This window comes from Cololabis saira, chromosome 8 (genome assembly GCF_033807715.1).
Source record: "Cololabis saira isolate AMF1-May2022 chromosome 8, fColSai1.1, whole genome shotgun sequence".
NCBI lineage: Eukaryota > Metazoa > Chordata > Actinopteri > Beloniformes > Belonidae > Cololabis > Cololabis saira.
In genome coordinates this window covers 42885098-42908371 of record NC_084594.1, presented here as the reverse complement: position 1 = coordinate 42908371, position 23274 = coordinate 42885098, and the positions used below count along the sequence as shown (strand labels likewise).

The 23274-nt window shown below is 44.6% G+C and overlaps 1 protein-coding gene across 1 annotated transcript in view; it reads left to right on the top strand.

The window, feature by feature from the left end:
* Positions 1–22886, top strand: part of LOC133449577 (caM kinase-like vesicle-associated protein) — a 56054-nt gene extending 33168 nt beyond the window's left edge. The window contains exons 2-11 of the mRNA XM_061728742.1: positions 13103–13210; positions 13312–13443; positions 13648–13722; positions 14385–14523; positions 16280–16400; positions 16487–16562; positions 18045–18181; positions 18287–18365; positions 18838–18925; positions 20906–22886. Coding sequence (XP_061584726.1) covers positions 13116–13210; positions 13312–13443; positions 13648–13722; positions 14385–14523; positions 16280–16400; positions 16487–16562; positions 18045–18181; positions 18287–18365; positions 18838–18925; positions 20906–21391 — 1428 coding nt within the window. The 5' untranslated portion in view covers positions 13103–13115 and the 3' untranslated portion in view covers positions 21392–22886. The remainder of the gene's footprint in view (positions 1–13102; positions 13211–13311; positions 13444–13647; positions 13723–14384; positions 14524–16279; positions 16401–16486; positions 16563–18044; positions 18182–18286; positions 18366–18837; positions 18926–20905) is intronic.
* The last annotated feature ends 388 nt before the right edge of the window (positions 22887–23274 follow it).

Here is a 23274-nt window from a genome sequence, read left to right as displayed (position 1 = left end):
TGACCTGGATAACCCCCTCAACCATCTGGTGTGTCCGTTTGGGCTCTGAAGTTTGGATCAACCATCTCAGTCTCAAGCCTACCTTCATCCTATATTCTTTTATCTGCATCTCTAACTGGGAGCTTAAAACACTGCACTTATGTTGTATTTTTATTTTATTTTTTGCTCTACTCCTGCATCAGACTAAAATGGCGTAAACGTACAGGGCCTTTGACAGCATAGACATTTTGTAAGCTAAAATTAGATTAATCGGTATTCTCTGCAAACACGAAAAGTCACAAATGTTCAGAATCAAATGCAGTGTTTGGATTTATTTTTAATGCACACATGCATAGAAGACAGACTCTTGTGACCACAGGGTAAACACGCTGTTCTCCTCCAGGATGACGCATCTACAGCTCTCTCTTTCTGTACGGGGGGGGTCGTCAAAGCCATATACATCCAGCACTTACGGGGCTTGAGTCCCCTGGCCATGCTTTAATAATCTCAGAAATGTATTTTTAATGAAGAGTGAAGTTAATTTATTTACCTTGAAATTAGACCCAAAAAAATCACGTGGAGAGAAAAGAAATCCAGCTATTCATACCGACAAGTTGAGAGGTGGATTGGGCCACCTCTTATTAATCTAACACAAAAAATAGAATTTATTTATTTTATATATATATATATATATATATATATATATATATATGGTTGTTGATCTTGCAACAAAGGGGTTTTTTTTGTGCATGAGTGTGTGTGAGTGTGTCCTCCACCAGCCCTCTTGTCAGTCAACCATATTTACTGACCCCTAAAAAACACAAACCTGATTCTGTCAAAGAGGACTAGAATCACAGACAGTTGGACATGAAAGAGCAGGAAACGAAAGACAAGACAGGTCCTAATCAAGGTTTATTTTCTCTGAAAAGGGAGTTTTTTTTTTCTTTCCACTGTTTGGTTTAAGGGTGTTGTCGTGTATTTGATTCAGTGTAACGTGTCATGTGGGGATGAAAGGATAAACATTTTATTGTAGGACAAACAGATATATACAAACAGAAGAGGACAGACAGAAAAGGGGAGGACCATTCCCTGTTTAGTTGTATTATTTGTGTGTGTGGTGTATGTGTACCATATATGTACAAGTGGTGGAGAACACGACATATATACATTAATAAGGTGATAACTTAAAGGACAATATAGACTAATTTGCTTAACATCAGAGAATTCAAAGGAGGAACTGAAGAGAGGTACGAGAGAAGTTTCCTGACCAAAAATCTGATATATAAAAGAGAATTAAAAAAGTAACTTAGGCAACTAACCACAAATTGATGGTTAAAGAAAAAATAACTTTGGTTCCCTTGGTTCTAGATGACCTTACTTTACCAAGCCGGTAAGATCTCGATCTAAGAAATAAGACAAAAACTTCAAAAATTAGTCAAGCCGAGAAAAACCTAAAAAGTTGTGCTAAAAAAATAAATAGTTAAAAGAAAAGAAGAGCAAAGTAAAAAGTAAAGTGAAGGAGAGGTGTTTTCCCTCGATAGGTGGTCCGAAGTCCAACAGGGGCCAAGCCCTTCAGCCAATCTTAGACTGTTTAAAGGTTTCTTTGTCTTTCTGTAATTTTCTGTGATTGGATGAATTTTATGTTAACACATTTCAAACTTCCATTCTCCTTCTCTGTTTATTTGGAATTATAAAAAAGAATAAAATGAATCTTGTAGATTTCAGCTTATTTAACTGATAGAAGGTTTCTTTATTTGGACCTTTTTTGATACATAACTTCCTTACTATTATTATGCATAATGTAGCTCAGAAATACACAGTACTGATTGAGTTTTGTCTCCAGCTTATGAAAGAAAATTCAGATAATTTCACATACAACTTAAAAAGAAATTTAAAATCAATCATTCAACCCAGGTAGGGAAATGGAAATATAAAAAAATATGGAGCCTGCTTCAAGGGAAAGGAGTCGACAGTTCTGGTTCTTCTCTCGAGTCAGTTTTATGACTTTAATGCTCCCCCACTGCTTTGCTTGACAGAATGTGTATTCCTTTAGGGTTTTGAGTCTGGGGGGACAGTTCCTACCTCATCTGTGAGCTAAAAGGGTCATGTGTATTCCACTCTACTTGGTCTGGAGATTGTCGTTTGTAATCAGGTCATAAAAACGAGGCCAAGATTCCTACACGTGTAATGTGTTTGGGATGTGTGTATGTTTATGAGCATGTTTATATAATTGTCTAGGCTGGGGGGAGCTGCGATTACATGAAGCCGGCTAATGTGCAAAATAACCGGCAGGGCGGTGAATATTTAAAATAGCCAGCTAATGTGCAAAATAACCGTCAGGGCAGCTAATGTAGAAAAACGACTATTTTGCAAAGTACATACATTTTTAAGCTCATGGTGCGCGGACATCATTTTCAATCATCTCTCCAGTCTCGATGCTCCGGTCAGCTCGAGACAATTGTCTCGAGCTGACCGGAGTATGCCGTTGCAATTATAGCAATTATTCTGGGTCCAAATCCCATGCAGTATATTCCTCAATTGAGTATTCCAAAACGAATAATGCAAACTACAGATCACGTCATTGGCACCCCAGAATAGAGCGCCACCGAGGTGGCAAAGCGTAGTGGAGTGCACTCACCTCTACCAGCCTTATAGGTCTGGGAAATGTACTCGCAAATATCCAGTGTGACAGTTTTTGTGAGGAAAGATCTATTCCCACCTTCTCTTTGCACCTCCAAAACAGACTAACAGTTGTTGCGTCTCTCTCACCTTCCATGGAAGGTGGGCTCCTAAACCCGCATCGCGCAAACCCAAAGCGCGCGCATGATGAGATGAGGTCTCTCCTCCTCCTCCATTTGCACAAATTGATGAAACCAAAACAAACTAAGCAAACGTAATTCATTTGGTAGATAGAGTCCAGTTACTACACTACAGAACAGCCTACAGTTCAGTTGAATGGATGAAATTCGCGCTTCAAACCAGTCACATACAGTCTCCAATCAGTGCAGTTGGTGCATAACGCAGCCAATGGAAGAAGCCCATATGCTGCACATGCTTGTTGTTGACAAGGCTATTTATGGCTGTTGGAGAATCCTAACGTTACACTCCCCGAAAAAGTGTCGGGGCTGACACATCCACATTAACCGGCTACTGCCGTTTTTCTACATTAGCCGCCGTGACGGTTATTTTGCATAGCCGGCTATTTTGCAAAATAGCCGTTTGGCCGGCTATTTTACATATTCACCGCCCTGCCGGTTATTTTGCACATTAGCCGGCTATTTTGCAAAATAGCAGTTTTTCTACATTAACCGTAATATATATATATATATATATATATATATATATATATATATATATAATTATATATATATATACATATATATATATATACATACATACAAAAATAATAAATAATTGTGCACTTCTCAATTAAGCTACTATTTGGATTTGAGTGAGTGGGAGCATATATGGGTTAAACAGCAGAGGCCCAAGAATTGACCTTAACAAACTCCACATGTTATTTTTATTAGCTCAAATTTGTAGTTCCCTAAAGACACAAAATAGTCCCAGTCTTTTAGAAAGGACTGAAACCAGTAGGTGTTTTGCCAGAATGTCGCACCTAGTTCTTCAACCAGTCTATCAAGATTTAATGGTGGATCCAGTAAGACCAAGATTGAAATCTTGCCACTATCCATATTGGAGCTGATGTCATTAAGGACCTTTACTAGAGTCGTCTCCGTGCTTTGGTTTGGCCGGAAACCTGACGGGAAGACACCATTTTTATTTGAAAATTTAACGGTTTACTAGTTTGCATAATATGTAAATAAATGTCAGTTTTTCTCATTAAAGAAACAAATTGGTTGTTTTGATTAAGGGATCTGTCTTGTTTTCTATTGTATATTTGTAATTGGGCTTTAAGCAAAAGTAAGTTTTATCTGATTACTCGATTAATCGATGGAATATTCGATAGAATAATCGACTACCAAAATATTCGATATCTACAGTCCTAGATTATATAGTGGTCTCTGTAGTCCACCAACTAACCATGTATCAGTATCATGTAAATAGAACTCTTAGTTCTTCTGCTCACGGATAATTAATACTAATGTATCTTGTCTTTTGTACCTTTGACAATATATCTGTGCCTCCCTGTTCTTCATTCTCTCTTTTCCTGCTCTACCCTGCTGGTATTCAGCAGGAGGGTACCCCCTAATGAGCCAGTTCGTGCTAAAGGTTTCTTCATTCTTAAAGGGGAGATTTTATCTGCCATTGTTTATGTAGTAATTGCTTGGCGGTCATGTTCTGGATCACTGGAAAGCACTTAGAGACAGTTTTTATTGTAATAGCTGCTATATAAATGAAACGGAAATGAATTACATTGATGAAGAAATGACACAAAAAAAACAAGAGCTTATTCAGAGGAGAGTGAGGTGCTTATAGACAAAATAACATTCAGTTTACAAATCGTGTTTGTCTCACGCCACCTCACCATGTCCCTGTTCCCGGGGTGGTCCTGGACGCACCCCACCATGTCCCTGTTCCAGAGGAGGTTCCATACGCACCCCAGCCTGACTCCGTTTCTCCGCTTGCACCCGAGTGGGCGCCCAGGCCCCTGGCCAGTATGCTACCCGCACCACAGCCCAGGACTGTGCCCACACCACAGTCCAGGAGGCTGCCCGCGCCACAGCGAAGGACTTTGTCCACACCACAACCCAGGACTGTGCCCACACCACAGCCCAGGACTCTGCCCGTGCCACAGTCCAGGAGGCTGCCCGCGCCACAGCGAAGGACTTTGTCCACACCACAGCCCAGGACTCTGCCCACGCCACAGCCCAGGATTCTGCCCGTGCCACAGTCCAGGAGGCTGCCCGCGCAACAACCAAGGACTCTGTCCACACCACAGCCCAAGAGGCTGCCCACGCCACAGCCCAGGATTCTGCCCACGCCACAGCCAAGGACTCTGTCCACACCACAGCCCAGGAGGCTGCCCACGCCACAGCCCAGGATTCTGCCCACGCCACAGCCAAGGACTCTGTCCACACGACAGCCAAGGACTCTGTCCACACCACAGCCCAGGATTCTGCCCGTGCCACAGTCCAGGAGGCTGCCCGCACCACAGCCCAGGATTCTGCCCGTGCCACAGCCACTCCGCAGCCAAGGACTCTGTCCACACCACAGCCCAGGACTCTGCCCGTGCCACAGTCCAGGAGGCTGCCCGCGCCACAGCGAAGGACTTTGTCCACACCACAGCCCAGGACTCTGCCCACGCCACAGCCCAGGATTCTGCCCGTGCCACAGTCCAGGAGGCTGCCCGCGCCACAACCAAGGACTCTGTCCACACCACAGCCCAAGAGGCTGCCCACGCCACAGCCCAGGATTCTGCCCACGCCACAGCCAAGGACTCTGTCCACACCACAGCCAAAGACTCTGTCCACACCACAGCCCAGGATTCTGCCCGTGCCACAGTCCAGGAGGCTGCCCGCACCACAGCCCAGGATTCTGCCCGTGCCACAGCCACTCCGCAGCCAAGGACTCTGTCCACACCACAGCCCAGGACTCTGCCCGTGCCACAGTCCAGGAGGCTGCCCGCGCCACAGCGAAGGACTTTGTCCACACCACAGCCCAGGACTCTGCCCACGCCACAGCCCAGGATTCTGCCCGTGCCACAGTCCAGGAGGCTGCCCGCGCCACAACCAAGGACTCTGTCCACACCACAGCCCAAGAGGCTGCCCACGCCACAGCCCAGGATTCTGCCCACGCCACAGCCAAGGACTCTGTCCACACCACAGCCCAGGAGGCTGCCCATGCCACAGCCCAGGATTCTGCCCACGCCACAGCCAAGGACTCTGTCCACACCACAGCCAAAGACTCTGTCCACACCACAGCCCAGGATTCTGCCCGTGCCACAGTCCAGGAGGCTGCCCGCACCACAGCCCAGGATTCTGCCCGGGCCACACCCACTCCGCAGCCAAGGACTCTGTCCACACCACAGCCCAGGACTCTGCCCATGCCACAGCCAAGAACTCTGGCCCCGCCACAGCTTTGGAACCACTTCCACCGGGAGGTGGAAAAAAAGAATGGGGGGGAAGAGGAGTCCCCCTTCTCCTGGACGCACCACACCATGTCCCTTTTACTCTGCTCCTTAAGTTTGGATTCATCTGGAGCGCAGTCACGTCGGTTGGGTCAGTGAAAAGTGTCCACACAGTGGAAATAGGAGGCGGCAGATATGTTCATACCTGAAACAAGACACAGCTCTGAAACAAGCTTAAAGCTGTGTTCAATGTTTCTGTGAGAAGAACATACAAACAGTTTTTTTTATGTTAAGGTGTAAGCATGAGTGTCTTCACCAGTCAGAAACATGAACCAAAGCTGCAGTTAATTTAGCTGCAGCTTGTTGTTTGGTTTTTGTATGTACATAGAGAACTGTGTCATCAGCATACATCCGTATATTAACAGATGGACATACTGATGGCAGATCATTAATGTACAGGCTAAATAGGATAGAACCCAGCACCGACCCCTGTGGTACTCCTATATTACATTTTTGGTAAGTGGAGTAGGTGTTACCAATGAGTATGCTTTGTTTTCTATTAAGTAAGAAAGAACTCATCCATTTAATGGCATCTGTTGAAAAATAAACCTAACCATAAACCAAACGATAAGAGTTTAAAATCTTGTAAGTAGTTTGTCCGATTGTTTCTTTGAAAACGGCAGTATGTTGCTTGTGAACCGTTGTGGACCTGGATAGTTAGATAATCCTGTCCTCTGTTAAAGGAGCATGAGGCTCCTTTTAAGAAATGAGACTCTAGCGCCACCCTTCACCACGACGGCCGTTGGGGGTACTGCAGCCAACAGCGAAGCCGTCACGGGAGAATGGGGAGAACGCGCATGCAGCGTCATGTGACGTCACATCCGCAGCCCAGCGCGGGAAATTTGGGCCCGAATTGCAGCACATTTTGTAGCACACAGCCTGTTCAAGGCAACGGAGAGATACACTAGAGGAAACATTCTTTTTGGTTTGGAACGCTTCATCTGACATTATTACTAGAAAACTTAAAATGTATACAGATTTTTTTCATAAATCCTGCCTCAATCCAGCCTCAAGCTCCTTTAAAATCAATATCCTGAAATAAAACTTTAATCAAGAAATTGATCAGAAGTGGAAACAAAAACTTCTTTACGGTAGTTTATTCTCTGGGTGTGCACCACAAACTTTGCCAAGTTTTCCCAAATATCACCTGCTAAATCTTATCATTTTGGAAGGAAGATTCTCAAACTACACTGAAGAGGAATTGAAGTCATTAAAATGACAAGAAACAGTCATAATTTTTTTTGTTGTTCTTTGACTCGGTTCACACTGGAAGCACAATCAGAGCCCCATTATCCAGTGTGGTTGATGCTTTCACCTTAAAACCTTGAATCACCAGCCAGCTCTTTATGTAAAGATGTGATATGTGGAAGTCACCCTCCGTGTGTGTGTGTCTGAGGCAGGGTGATTTATTTTTCTGATATGTAAGCTTTTTTGGTTTCATGTAGTGGTGGCAGGAAATGAGCATGTCTGTGGACATGAGTCCCTGTTTTTCTCTCCAGACCAGATACATTTCCAGTTTTCTTTCAGCATAAATCACGTTTTTATTCTGGTGGATGCTCTCTCCTATCACTATATTATTATAAGTACCAGGCGTTTTTGTAGAAACTCTATGTTATGCTACAGTTGCAGGTTAAATAACCCGCTCACTGCTGCTTTAAGAGTCAAGCCACGCCACATGTTTGCCTGATATTTAATTTAGTCGCAAACTTGGCCAAGCATTGCAAGTTTCTCACTTATGTCGGGTGACATTTTCATAGCAGATGAGTGATGATGGAAGACGGGGTGACTATCTGGCCTTTACGGCTGCTCATCTTCTGTCATACAGTCCGAAGGACCAAGAATCAAGAGCAGGTCCCTCTCAGGTCCATAAAACACCACAGGGCACAATTGAGTGGTCCAGAAATGGAGTTGGGGCTGACGATGTCTGAATGATGGTGCTTAGACCTCACGGACCATTAGATACAAGCAGCATCCTGCTGTAACTGCTGGAAACGTTTCACCTTCTATGCTACTTTCAACACACTTTACTTTAATCTCCTTGAAGAGTGATCTAATCCAGCTTCAGATCTTTGTGTGGATTCAGGTACAGACAGCTTTTCAAAAACCACAAAGTCTTGGAGAATTGTTGCAATACTTCAATAGATTGATCTAGGGTGTAATCACTCCAGCTTATTCTTCTCATCTTCTGTGTTTGTCACCCACGAATGCTCCTTGAAGAAAAAATGTTGTCATGTTTTTTAAGGGCGGACTGAGTCTGATTTCCCTCTGTTGCTGGAGCTACAGTGAATAGACACATAGCGTCATGTGGGCTTAGCTTATGATGTCCTGAAGGATGTGTGACCAGCATCACAACGTTTCAATATGTCCAGGGATTCAACCAGGAGAGCGATGATCATCACTAGGGATGCCCCGATACCGATACTGGTATCGGTATCGGGGCCGATACTGCCCTCATATACTCGTACTCGCGAAAATCCTCCGATACCAGGCACCGATACTTGTAATTACTGGTTAGCGCCACTAGGGGGAGATGTTGAGCCGCCCCGCGGCTCCCCGGGTCAGTCTGCAGCCTGGCTGAACAGCAGCTCTGTGACTGTTCCATTTTTCAGTAAATTCTATCTTCCTTAATTATACAAACTGGACGGTTGAGTATCACCCTTACTCACAGAGAACTTTATTAAACACTCCACGTAACTCACAGTACGACATAAACAATCCCATTGTTACATTCCGGTTAGCCACTTTAGCCGCACAGACAGCCCGCAGTCTGTCTTGCTTTTGTCGTCGTCCCTTATTTTGAAATATGTCGACACTGCCGACATCCCGTTGGAATTAATTGTCACTATCTCGCCTGAAACGGCGCTGCCAGTCTCACTCACGGGTATCACTCTCTATAACTGGACTGTAAGAATGGGATTTGTTTATGTTCTTCTTCTTCTCTGTTTTATTGGCGGATCGCAACCAACTGTAAGGTGCATACCGCCACCTACTGTACAAGAGTGTGTAACATCATTTCATTTAGCCTTTTTTTTTTAAATTCTATTTGATTGTTTATGTTGTTTCACAGGGACGGCTTCAGGTGAAGCACCGCACATGCTCAGTTGATGCTCAATTGAATTTCTGTTGCAAATAAAACCTGTCTTCCAATTCATTGCATTTTTCATTGCATTTTTAGCCTAGTTATTTTTGTGGTAGAAGTATCGGATCGGTACTCGGTATCGGCGAGTACACAAATTAAAATACTTGTACTCGTACTCGGTGTGAAAAAAATGGTATCGGGACATCCCTAATCATCACACTTGGAAGTGGCCGGCAGTTCTTCAAGCTTTGGCTAGTTGTTTCCTCTGGGAAACAGTTTTTCTTGTATTTGAAATATATGGCCTATATTGGCCCTCGGCAGGAGGGTCCCCCCTTATGATCCAGGTCCTGCACAAGGTTTCTTCCCTCCTAAAGGGGAGTTTTTCCTTGCCACTGTTTGGCTTAAGGCTTTTCTCCCACTAGGGGAGTTTTTACCTGCCATTGTTTATGTAATAATAATTGCTCGGGGGTTTATGTCTATGTTTATGTTCATGTTCTGGATCTCTGGAAAGCGTCTAGAGACAACATCTGTTGTAGTAGACGCTATATAAATAAAATTGAATTGAATTGAATGGAACAGAATCTTATTTTTTTTTTTCAGTGTAGATTAATAATATTACAATGTCGTGGTTGTATGAGATTAAATACCACGTTCCTGTGACGAAAACACAAAAAAAGAACTTTCCTTCCAATATTTTCAGTAAAAGTCCTGCTGTTGAAAAGCACGTTGTGAGATGATTCCTGGTTTAAAGCTCATCTGGGGACAGTCTGCTCACAAAAGGTAAAAAGGTGCTAACGTGTTACTTCCAGCAGTTTTATGAAGCTGGGCATGGTTATTATTCTTTTATGACTCTCATACATCAATAAATTGTACGTACATGCACATTCATGATTAGTTCTCTCATTTTAGCCATGAAAGGATGCAGACATGTGTCTACTTCGCATTTTGCATTTAAAAACATTGTTTACAGTTCAACTAAACTAAATGAGGATAAAAACAGAAAAGACAAGCAGAAGTGTATTGGATATGAAACCTGTCAGTTAAAAGAGGATAAAATGTGTTTTCTTTGGAATCTTAAACAGGAAAGGAAGGTATGTGGGCCAACTGTCACTCATTTTCTTCTTAAAACAGCACCAGTGACACTGGTGTGGGTGATGGTATGTGCATGTTTTTCATGCTGATTTTGCATTGCTCCGTTCAGTTGGGGCTCAAGTTCAGAAGTTGATAGCTGCGATTAATGCTGTTAACAAGGATGGAGAAAATGGACTTCTGTACCTGGAGCACACATGGCTAAACTGTGATTTAACTTAACTTCATTAATTTAACCGCTCACAAAATAATCATAAATCAGCTCTTCTGAAGGGAAAATTCTCAAAACAGTAAAACAAATTGTTTTTTGATTTATATCAGTGATTTCATCCCATTAGAGAGACTGCAGTGCCAGTAGGAGTTGAAGTGTTGACTCCTTTAAAAAGAAACCTGACTCAGAGGAATAAAAGAACTCCTTTGATAAACATTTGTAGCAGCTTTAAAATCGTTACGTGAAAAATGCTCCACACCATTTACTTTGTGTAAATTTCAATAAATTAATTTCACTTGTAGGTCACCATTGTTGTTTTCTTGCAATGCATGCTGGGTTGCAGCCATTAACACATGACGGCTTTAGCCTTAATTGGGCTTATTGTAGGCCCAGCCAGTCATTCCTTACCTCCTCAGATAAACGTGCATCTGGATTCCCCCACACTTGTACCCACATTTTCTGCTATGAATCTTGGTGTCATGTTGGCCAGCCAGCTGACCTTTAAGAACCATGTTGCCTCGGTTTCCCGGTCTTGCAGATTTGCTTTTTACAATATCAGGAAAATCAGACCCTACCTGACAGAACATACGACACAGATCTTGGTTCAGGCTCTGGTCATGTCACGCATTGACTATTGTGATTCCTTGTTGGTCGGCCTTCCTGCTGCTCAGTTAAACCTCTGCAGATGATCCAGAATGCAGCAGCACGTCTGGTCTTCAACCAGCCCAAGAGAGCTCATGTCACTCTGCTGCTGATCTCTCTGCACTGGCTTCTAGTTGCAGCATCAAGTTCAAAGGTTTGCTTTTTGCTACCAAACAATTACCCAAACGGCTCCTGCCTACCTTCACTGCTTCATCCAGATCTACACTCCCCCTCAACAGCTCTGCTGATCCAGTGAAAGACGCCTGATGCTTCCACCACAACGTGGCGTGAAATCAGTAGCTAGACTCTTCCCTCCATTGTTCCCCGATGGTGGAACGACTTACCAAACTCTGTCCGATCTGCAGGGTCTGTAGTTAGAAGATCCAGCTTTTTGCTGACTCAGCACTGAGTAAGCTGCATGCACTTATGACAAGATGATGGCATAATGCTGTGTTTTAGACGTAGCTTTCTTGTATAAAAGGGACTGTTGGGTTGGGCAAAAAAAAAAAAAAAAATTCTAACGTGATTCCAACTGGCCTCACATCAGTCTGACCAGCACTGATCCAGCTGGACCTCCTATGTGATTTCGTGCTTGTGTTGTTCTCTCAGATGTAAGTCACTTTGGATAAAAGCGTCTGCTTAATGACAGTAGTTGTAGTAGTAGGCTTGTGATTCCTGGGTATCAGTTGAGAAAGCTCAGAGGAAGATTCACTGTACTCCGGATCAGACTGTGTACTGAGGCTGACTCTTCTCACTTGATTCATTACACAAAAGGAACAAAATCCTGCAACAGATAGTTGTTCTATTATTATTTTTCTAGCTCTTTAGCTGCATAAATACAATCCATAGCTATCAGATAATGGATATCTTCAGACCGTCGTACCGCAGCATCCGATGTGCTGACATATGTTTCAATCAGTCGTAGTTGTACAAAACTTACAGATGGTCAGACCACATGAAACCGATGGGTCGTCGGGTTTCTCTGTGTCCAGGGTCATTTATGATGGTTCACACTCGGAAGTTCTGACCGGGGAAGAGGGTTCTGGAGGGTCCCGCAGAAGAGCATCCAGCATCGCCTTTCTCTTATGCTTCCCCGTATGTTCCTCGCTCGTTGTCTTGGGAAAATTGTTGCTACGGCATCGGATTTCGGCCTCTGCCTATAACCGATAGCCTCTGTTAGCTCCTTTGGCAGCCATGGTCAACGAATTTGACTCAAAGGCATCAGGAGAGAAGTGTCGAGAATATAAACGCGGGTCTTTCAGTTCGCCCACAGGCTTTCTCCAAATCAGCTCCATCTTCTCTGATACAGTGAAGATGGAGCTGATTTTGTTGCCTCTTGATTGGAAATTGCAACCGAAAGCAGTGCACTGGGGAATTGTTCATACAGTACCTACTGTATACCCCTGTTCAAGTCAGAAAGCATGGCCTCCTCGGGTTCTCCTGAGCTCGAGCACCATTTTACGTCATTGTCCCAGAATGCACTGCGCAGGCAAAATAATGGCGACCTCCCTAGGTCAAAAAGATAACATTGATTTTAGTAGAATAGAGAAACAGCAACATATTAGGGCCAACAAGTTCTGATACTCAGGGTGAACTCTTCGTTGATCCCTGTTGTCCTGCCTGGAGTTGCTGAATCTCCTCTGCTGCTTTGAAAAGCTTCATTCTCTGCCCGTGTCCTCTGTGGGTTGTTCATGAAGCCAGGGCTGCTCCTACTAGCTGACTTCTGTTTTTTTTTAAACTCTTAAACCACTTGGTCCAAACTACTGCTTCTAAAATAAGCTGGAAGGGTAAAGCTTGGCGTCAGCTTGGTGCAGAGTGAAAATCGCTGCCTCTGGCAGGTCTTCAGCGCTCGCATCACTCTGTTTTACTGGGAAACTTTCTTGCCAACTCATCATAGAATAATATTACAGCGCAGTGTAAGGCCAGGTTGAAAACTTCAATATCAGGTACAAGGGGACTCTGGGGTGGATTAATAAAAGTGTTCATTCTTTCCCTCCTCTGCTTCCTGCAGGTCAGGAGCAGCCATGCCGTTTGGCTGTTTAACAGTCGGAGAGAAGAAGGATTATAACAGCCCTTCAGACGTGACAGATAAATATGACCTGGGGCAGCTCATCAAATCGTGAGTACCTGATCAGCTGCTCTCAGAGCCTATGGAAACCCTTCATCTGGAGATTTGGAAGACTATAAAAAGACCCATGTGACATCAATTCCTCTTTTCAGGGAGGAGTTCTGCGAGATTTTCAGGGCCAAGGATAAAGCCACCATGAAAATGTACACGTGTAAAAAGTTTCTGAAGAAGGATGGAAGGAAAGTCCGCAAGGCTGCCAAAAACGAGATCCTCATTTTAAAGATGTAAGTCACGCAGCCAATGATGGATTTGTTCATTCTCAGGAACGACTCTTCCTGTTCTATTCTGTTCCTGTTCTATTATCTTCAACACTGGAGGTTCAGTATTGAACATTGATTAAAGCTCAGCTCTACTGTGTCAGACTCACTTCTGTCACTCATTCACCGACTCATGGCAATCTCTGTCTGTTTCTGGCACGTCTCCTCCAGGGTGAAGCATACCAATATTCTTCAACTGATTGACGTCTACGAGACCAAAAAGGAGTACTTCCTGTTCCTTGAACTGTGAGTTTAGACGTGGGACGGTGGGGGGGGCAGCTCTGCCCTCATCCCTGCTGTCAGAAATGCTGGTGTTGGTTAGATTCTCCGGATGAGAGAGCAGCTCTGAGCTCCGCTGCATTTGGTATTTAGATGGGATTATTTACGAGCCGCATCTCTTCTCAACACCATGTGTTCTCTGGCAATTAAATGCATTTCTGTAGAAATTCTAAAAATGGAAATGCTCATTTGTTCCTCATTGAGAGCGGTTGATTTGTCAGTTTAGACAGAAGTTCCACAAACACGAGACAGCCATCCATGGGGACATAATCCTCATCATTTCATTCATTTATTCCTCTCTTTTCTTGGAGAGACAACATTTAAAGTAAGTATAGAAAGTTTGTCATTTAATCGAACTGCAGGTGGTTATTTCTGTATCAGCTTGTTTTTTCTGAACAGTTGGATGCAGAAAAGTAAATATAAAGTAAATATTCAAAGAACGAGGGTTGATGGAGAAGCTGCCAGTGGAATGAACGCCTGCTGGGATCCTCAACTTTAACATCTCTGTCAGACTCCAAGCGGCTGGCCACTTTTTCAAAAACAAATGGTGTCTGAACGATTTCAGTGCAGAGACGAGAACACCACTCTTTAAATGGATAAGTAACCTTTTCTTTTCCGCTTCTCCACAGAGCCACCGGCAGAGAGGTGTTCGACTGGATCCTGGATCAGGGATATTACTCCGAGCGGGACACCAGTAATGTGGTGCGCCAGGTGTTGGAGGCTGTTGCCTACCTCCACTCGCTGCACATCGTTCACCGGAACCTGAAGGTAACTTCCCTGGCAGGATTACTACTGCTTTACTTCTTACTACAAGACAGAGGTGTCTTCAGTATTCACATTCATTACTCAGGTAGAAGTATAGATACTAGAGTTTAAAAATACTCCTGTAGAAGTAGAAGTATCAACTCAAGTTTTTTACTCAAGTAAAAGTATAAAAGTACTGGTTTCAAAACTACTTAAAGTATAAAAGTAAAAAGTAATGTAATGGGGAAAAAAGCCATTAAGGACAAAAGCCATTGAAAATGAATGTATCTTAGTATAATGCAAATATATTAAAGAAGCATATATGTGTACTATTGAGCATTAACATGTGTTTCAGAGAGCAGGAGATATGATGACTAGTTGCCTACAAGTATTGTAATGGTGCAAAAAGTCAAACTTCAGAGGCATGTTATCATTTATCCTAACCTTTATTGGAATGTACATCCAAGTTTAGTTGCAGGAATCTGAGGGAACGGATGTAAGAACAAAACTGGACAAGAACATCTGAAACAACCACAACCAAATTCACTCTATCCGGATGGAGCAATTTAACTGGATAGTTTTTTTTAAAGGCCAAAATGAAATAGAGTAACGAGGCTGTTTTTAAAATGTAATGAGTAAAAAGTACAGATAATTGCGTGAAAATGTAAGGAGTAAAAGTAAAAAGTCATCTGAAAAATAATTACTCCAGTGAAGTATAGATAACCAAAATTTCTACTTAAGTAAGGTAACGAAGTATTTGTACTTCGTTACTTGACACCTCTGCTACAAGAACATTTATGATCTATAATATCAAAGATTATTTACCAGTGAAACTACAGGAAAAAAATACCCGGATAAGAAAGCAGTCAGTGGAGTGCATAGTATTGGAAACCACCTAACACTGGTAAATTCTAAATACTATGCTGGCCTCCCTCTTGTGCCGAAGTGGTTATCCAGCTATCCCGAACAATCGAGAACCCAGAAAAAGACTCATAGACCGGACCGTGGCGTTGTCACTGATCTTTACTGAAGATATCACAAATGTGAAACTGTAATACAAGCCAAACATAATAATTTAGTAAATTAAGTTACACAAGCAGGAAAATCGCCATAATCAACAAGGTAAGTACACATAATCTTCATTTACGAACTTATGAAACATAAAAACTTACAGATATGGTCTTCTGCAGCCTCAAAACCAAAATAAAGTCGTCCTACAGCTCACAGGACATAGAAAATGGTCTCCAGCACCAGCCATGTGCTCTCATCTTAAACAGGAAGTGAAACTAAATAGGGGTCAAGACTGCATTTTCCCTTGTTTCCACAGGGGGGCAGTATAGCATTAAGCAGCTTGGCACTCAGAGGGCATGACAACGTGGTTTCCTTGAATCTGTAAATCCGTCTGGACGTTCACGTTGGAATAACTCTGGAATATGTGAACAAAAATAGCTCCATGCGTTTTACCATTTAAAAAAAAAAAAAAACTTTCACGTATGATAATAATGAACACTATAATGATTGAAAGGGTCTCACAAAATGCCACATCGTCATAAAAGGCTGCTCCGAAACGTGCTCAGATGCTTCAACATCAAACCTCCAGATGGTTTCATTATTGACCTCATAAAGAAACAGCTTCATCTCTGACTAAATGATGTTACAAGGAAATTTTAACTGCATAATTAATTGCCCTTCAGGGATAAATAAAGTTTATTGCATTGAATTGAATCAACAAAAGACTTTGAACGTGAGTCATGTTATTTTACGATATCATCTTCTTCAGTTGGAGAACTTGGTGTACTATAACCGCCTGAAGCAATCCAAAATAGTCATCAGTGACTTCCATCTGGCCAAGCTGGAGAACGGGCTGATCAAAGACCCGTGTGGGACTCCGGAGTACCTGGGTGAGAAGTTTAAACGTGATTCATGAGCCGGTGTGATGTGACGGCGTGTTGTGGCTTTTTGAAAAGCTTTCTGGTGTCTTGTGCAGCTCCCGAGGTGGTTGGCAGACAGCGATACGGCCGGCCCGTGGACTGCTGGTCGATGGGCGTCATCATGTACATCCTGTAAGTCGTGAACGTGACGGGAAATAATATTCCTTCACGTTTAAGGTTCAGTAAGTCAAAGTAGTGCTACGCTGATCGTGGTTAGAAGATAGTTGTGGATAGAAGTATCTAATATAGAGGGTATGCATTGACGTCTCTTTCCCACTGGACCACGCCCCCTTAAGGCTGAATTATGGTTCTGCGTCAATTCGACGCCGTACCTACGCCGCAGGTTGCGCCGTGTTGCATACCCCACGTCGTCGCTGACGTGCACCTCCCAAAGATTGTAACTACGCGTCGAGGTGACGCAGACCAACGCAGACCGAGAGGGCTGTGATTGGTTTGCTTGGTAGCAACGCATTTCCGGTTTCCAGTTTGAAGCAGTCGTGAACTTTCAGCGCTCTTTTCTTCGTGTATGTGTGATTTTTTTTGTTTTGTTTTTTTGCACAATAGTCGTCCTGATCTCTTTGATTCACTGTGACCGGAAAAGTCGGATAAACCATTCAAGAAAAGATCGCAATCCCCTAGCGGCCGCGGGGGGTACTGCACAGTGCCGAAATAGAGTGACGGAGAAGTCTGAAGGTTTCACGACGTTGGTGTAGTGCAGAACCATAATTCAGGCTTTACTCGCACTGAGTGGCAAAACATCATCAAAAACAGCTGCAACTAGTGGAGAAGACGGGATAACAGCCGATTATCGGCTTAAATTAAAGGCAGTTGGACTTGACAGTGACCCGTACAGTTACCCCAAGAACCAGTGGTCCATGGACATTAATATTTGGTACAGTTACCAAGAACCAGTGGTCCATGGACATTAATATTTGGTACAGTTACCAAGAACCAGTGGTCCATGGACATTAATATTTGGCCACGAATCCAGTTTCCTGATATTTACATGTTTAAGGCAGGATTTGTTGTAGAAATTAAAGTGATGAGGACACCGAACTTTATGATTTGACCGTTTAACGTTAGCTACCCAAAAATCCAACATTACCTGATACAAAATGAGAACCACAAATCCACGTTTCGGTGCCTGGAATCCAGTTGTTTCTGTGAATTGCAGTGATCCATTTGTCTCTCTTAAGCTTATTTTTCGGCAGTCTGTAAAACGATAACTCTGATTTCTTGCTAAATCTTTGAGTACAGTCGATCGCACAACAGCTCTTTCCCATTTTAGATGTTTTCAATTTGGTCAAACTGAAAGTTTACGCTGCCACTCAGTCTTTCTGACACTCAGTCTTTCTGCCACTCAGTGACGTAACCCACTGTGAAGTCGCATCTGTGACGTCATGCGCATTCCCTCTATACAGCAGTTTAACCTGAACAGAGCAGGTTTGTTTTAGATGTTTGCAGCCGTGTACACCAGCTGAACCCAACTGCACAGACTCGGTTCTGGTCTGAACTGAGTGTGCTCACAATGGAAATAACTCACTTTCAATCACACTGGGCTTTTGAAATGTTCTGTCATGTTGAAGTTGATGAAGACTGTTTTTGTTGTCTCAGACTGTCAGGCAATCCTCCTTTCTACGATGAAACCGATGACGACGACTTTGAAAACCATGACAAGAACCTGTTTCGGAAGATCCTGGCGGGGGATTATGAGTTTGACTCTCCGTACTGGGATGAGATCTCGGATTCAGGTACTGTAAGGTTAAAGGTAGACGCACTGGGAAGAAAAATGCTGACATCCATCAGGCGGGTGAAGGCTCTCTCGCTGAGTTTCCCCTGTGATTCTTCTCTGACAGCTAAGAGCCTGGTTGCCCGTTTGATGGAATTGGACCAGGACCAGAGACTGACAGCCCAGGAGGCTATAAACCATGAATGGTAGGAGTCCAGGCTTCTACGTATCTATCAAACCAACTGGACACGTATGAGTAGAAGGACTGCCTGAAAGCAGACCGGGTCATGAATTAAACATTTTAATAACATCTGCACAGTTTCTGGATGTTTTTTTAGACGTTGAGCAGTTACTGAGTTGTACTTGAGAGTTCAGCGACATTTAACATCCATGTTTACATCATGATGACAACTTTTAAGTCATGACACATAAATCAAGATTGCTGATGACTGTTTTTAAAGACATTTCCCTCTTGAAGTAGTTAGTAGTAGTAACCAGTTTAGATATATCTGTAAAAGAAGGAAAGAGCAGAGGCATGGGGGAAAAAAAACAATAAAAACTGATGCTGAAATGTCAGTCTGACCTAAAACGTAAGCAATCATAGGAAAGGCCGGCGAGTGCCGTGTGCAGGACAGGGCGTCACCTCTGTGTCGGTTACTGACTGCTTTTCTGTCACAGGATTTCTGGTGGTGCAGCTTCAGATAAGAACATCAAGGAAAACGTGTGCGCACAAATAGAGAAGAACTTTGCCAGAGCCAAATGGAAGGTGAGTCTCTCTAGAAGCTTCTCTTATTGCGCTTTACACTAGTACCTACTCAGCCCGACTCGACTCGCCTCGCCTTGCCCTTGTTTCTTTTCGATACCCAGATCAGAAGTAGGAGGTTGGAGAAGCTGCTGTGATGTATTTGATTGTGTATCTAAACGAAGAAGACAACAACACTAAAGATGTAGAACCTGGAGGAGATGATAGATGTGCTGCTGGATCTGTGGCTTGTGTTCGATACTGTAGCACATCTCGCTGCTACGGGGTCACCAGACAGGACAACGGACACCGGGTTTCGAGGAGAATTCTTATTTTATTGACAATCAGATGTGCACTCGGACTCAGTTCAATTCAATTCAATTTTATTTATATAGCGTCTAATACAACAGAGTTGTCTCTAGACACTTTCCAGAGACCCATACCCAGAACATGACCCCCGAGCAGTTATTACATAAACAATGGCAGGTAAAAACTCCCCTAGTGGGAGAAAAACCTTAAGCCAAACAGTGGCAAGGAAAACTCCCCTTTAGGAGGGAAGAAACCTTGAGCAGGACCAGGCTCGGAAGGGGGGACCCTCCTGCCGAGGGCCAGACTGGTGGGTCAGGGACGGCAACAGCACAGCAGGCAGGTGGAAGCAGCAACGGGATGACCAGGGGTGGCGACCGCAGGCCAGCACGCAGCTCCCGAAGCTCCGGCCCAATCATCAAGCCCCAGGTTGGGGTGCAGGGTCGGGGAAAGGTTGAGAAGGGGCAGGGCCAGGGAGAGGAGTCTTGAGGGACAAACCTTCTCCCCCGCCCAAAAGGGGCTGTTACCCTGCCCCCCTCACTCCCACACTGCAGGTTCCGGTGTCCGGCAAAGGATGCTGCAACATGGACAAAAGAGAGAAAAGGGAGGAGAAGGGGGGGCCAGCACAAGAAACTACAGGAGCGACTCTGACACACTAAAGTTTACACTACCTAGAGATTTACCAACACCAGCTAGAGGTTTACTAAACACTAACTATAGGCTTTACTAAACAGAAATGTTTTAAGTTTAGTTTTAAAGGTGGAGGTGGTGTCAGCCTCCTTAACCCAGATTGGAAGTTGGTTCCATAGTAGTGGTGCCTGATAGCAGAACGCCCGCCCTCCAAATCTACAGCCCGCACTCCAAATCTACAGGACTCAGCCATGCACAGATCTCCCACAGCACTTTCAGCTCTGTTCCTGCAGCAGAGCTCCGCTCTGCCTCCTTCCTCTCTCGTCTCCAGAGCCCGCACACTACTGAAATACACAGAGAGTGATTAGACACACCTGTGCACCATCAGCTGTTCCAGCCGCGTCACCTGTGCGCCACTCCCCCGCACTCCCTCTCTCCCCTGCAGACCATGCCCCAATCCTGCACCCTGCCACAGATACCAAGTTAAAAAATGAGAGTGAGAGAAGCTTCAAGCGGTGACGTTTTAAAAAAAATTTAGTTTGTCTCGGCGTTGCTGAAAAGTCAGCTGGAGCAGTGAGCAGCTATGAAGTGACATAGCTCCTGGTGGATCTGGTCGTTCCTTATCTCCCGTCTAGATCCCTTTTTAATTCTCTCCTCAGCACCAGGTTTATGAACATTTGCACCTCAGAGTTGGATCACCAAACTTTTGCTGCCATTGATGTTGAATAAAATGAACAAGAAGCCGTCAGAGTCTCTTTCTCTGATTTCCTCCTCCTGACTCAGACGTCTGACTCCAACCCCCCGACCAATCGGTGGCCTGTAGTGTGATGACGTCAGATACAGCCGACTCAGCCGCTTAGAACCTCAGCAGAGTAGTTACAGAAAGGTATCTACTCGGCACGTTAGACCCCTAGTGGGAAAGCACAAAACCGAGGCGAATCATGTCGAGTTGGGCTGAGTAGGTACAGTACTGGTGTAAAAGTGCCATGAAAGTCCATACGTACTTGGACTGTCCTTGACCAGGGAGGTGGGTCCAGAGGAACTGATGCTTTCTGTGTTCTCTGGCAGAAAGCCGTGCGGGTCACCACCATCATGAAGAGGCTGAGAGTGCCTGAGCAGAGCGAGTCCAGGCCGACCCCCGCTTCAGATGGCAGCACCGCGGACTCTCCCGCTCCCCAGGCCACCGTTGACCCCCCCGCCGCCGCGGCGCCGGAGGGCAACGACACGCCTTCGGCCGCCGGTGGTTCGGTCACAGAGGTGCCGGCCGGAGGGGAGACGAGCCAACGGGCAGCGGCGGCCGACGGCGGGACGGCGGCCGACGGCGGGACGGCGGCCGACGGCGGGACGGCAGCCGACGGCGGGACGGCAGCCGACGGCGGGACGGCAGCCGACGGCGGGACGGCAGCCGACGGCGGGACGGCAGCCTCAGCCGACGAGCCGCAGCAATCCAGTCCGGATCCGCAGGAGGCCGAGGCCGAGGCCACGTCGCGCTGTAACGGGGAGGCTTCAGCCACGCTTCACACGGCCACCGAGCCCGGGCACGAGCAGGGCTAACCCCCCCCAACCTCTGTGACCTCAGCATGGCCACAGCCACTCTGCTTCTGTTTCGCTCGCAGCATTAGTGTCGTTTCCCGGAGGCTTGTTTCACTTAGTTTTTTATGTATGGTGTGTGTTGAATTCTGAAGCATATCTCTCTCCTGGAACTCTAGCTTTAGGGGTAAACTGAGGTGGCCGTCAGGCTTGTGTCTTCTCTCACGCTTCTTCTTGTCATCCGTTAAGGAGTTGAGGAAGACTTACCGGCTGTCATTCGTGTTAATAAGTTTGTTCTGAGGATCAGTGGAAACGTTTTTGTTCTACTAATTGTTACCCTGTAAAATACATCAATACTCTGTCAGAAGTGGCTCCCGCACATGGTCCCCTGTCCCTGGGAACTATGTCGTCCTTTCTGTTTATTACTGTCTTACGCTGGCAGTTACTGGCGATGCTGAGACTGGTGAGGGGGGCTCTATGCATTCCCATTTATTTGTAGCTTAAGTAGATCACACGAGACTTTACAACATCTTTCTCGCGATTGCTAGATATCTTGAAAGCCTGCATGTACTTTGATCACGTCAAAGTCAAACGCGTCTGCATTAATGGTCCACATGTGGACTTCAGGGGGGACGGGGATGCACCATCTGAGCTTTGTGTGTAAAAATCTACGAATGCGTTTTTTACATGTTTCTTTTTTATTTATTTATGTATTTATATTTGTTTTATTTTGATTTCCCCCCCATCACATTTGTTGGGCTTTTTTTCTGCTCTTTCAACTTGTAGATGTTCAGCTTGTAACAACAAGCTGCCGTTTCCTGTTCCCAGTTCCGTTGATTAACTGGTGTGGAGCTACAGGTGGTCATCTCTGGAATCGAGCAATATTTGACTGGCTGCAGAAACTGTGATTGTGGTGTTTGTTCCCTTCAGTCCGCACAGAAGTCTGCACATGTTCCCGTCTGCGCGAGCCATCGGGCCTGTGACTCATACAGTCGCTGACATGCAGCCGTGTGTGTGTGTGTGTGTGTGTGTGTGTTTGCTCTGACACACTGAAACATGAGGTGAGAGGCCGGATGGCCTGATTTGATCTGAATTGACCTTTAATGGCCGTCGTCATGTGCCATCTGTCGTGGAGGGTTTCACTGTACACACCTGTGAATTTACATGAACGTGTGCATTTCAATCAAACAGGAAAATAATGATCGTATTTATTGTAGACTGTCATGACGGTTAGTTATTTTCTTGTTTGAGGATTTTATTCGTTCTTGATTTGCAATAACTTTGGCCGGAGCACCAGCAGTTCAGATGACATCACCACACCGAAAAATACTTTCATTTTAACAAGTACTGTCAAAGATTTATATGAACAGCTTATTCTATATTTGGTTTGACATGTCTCACCGTATTTGTAATGTTGTATCTTTTTGTAATTTTGTCAGGACCGGTGGTCAGCTGGAGGTCCTCTCCTGCATTTGTGAGCTCTGTAATGTACTTCTTGACAGATTTAAAGACTTTTATGGTAATAAAATAAAATTCAGTTCATCTGTGTGTCAGCTGCTCTCATTTTTGTTTTTCATGTCAGTCAGTGAACAGAGGGTTCAGATGTAGGGTTCTGAAGATTATGTGGAGAAAATGTGAGAAGCCGCCTGCGTCACGTCCCCCCGACCCGGAGGAGAGCATCTGTGTCACACTCAGTTAGCGCCGGCTTTGCAGCGTCCTTGTGGGGTGTAAATCCATGTTATGCAAAACCCCAGCAGCACCATTTGGTTCCTGGGATACGTGGATTTTTGATTGATTGAAATTCTTTATTCAGTCACATCACTACGGAAGAGTATTAGGGCCAGGCAGGGGAAAAATAAAAATAATATTTTAGAGGAGGAAGATTTTTTTTTCATTATGCACTTCGA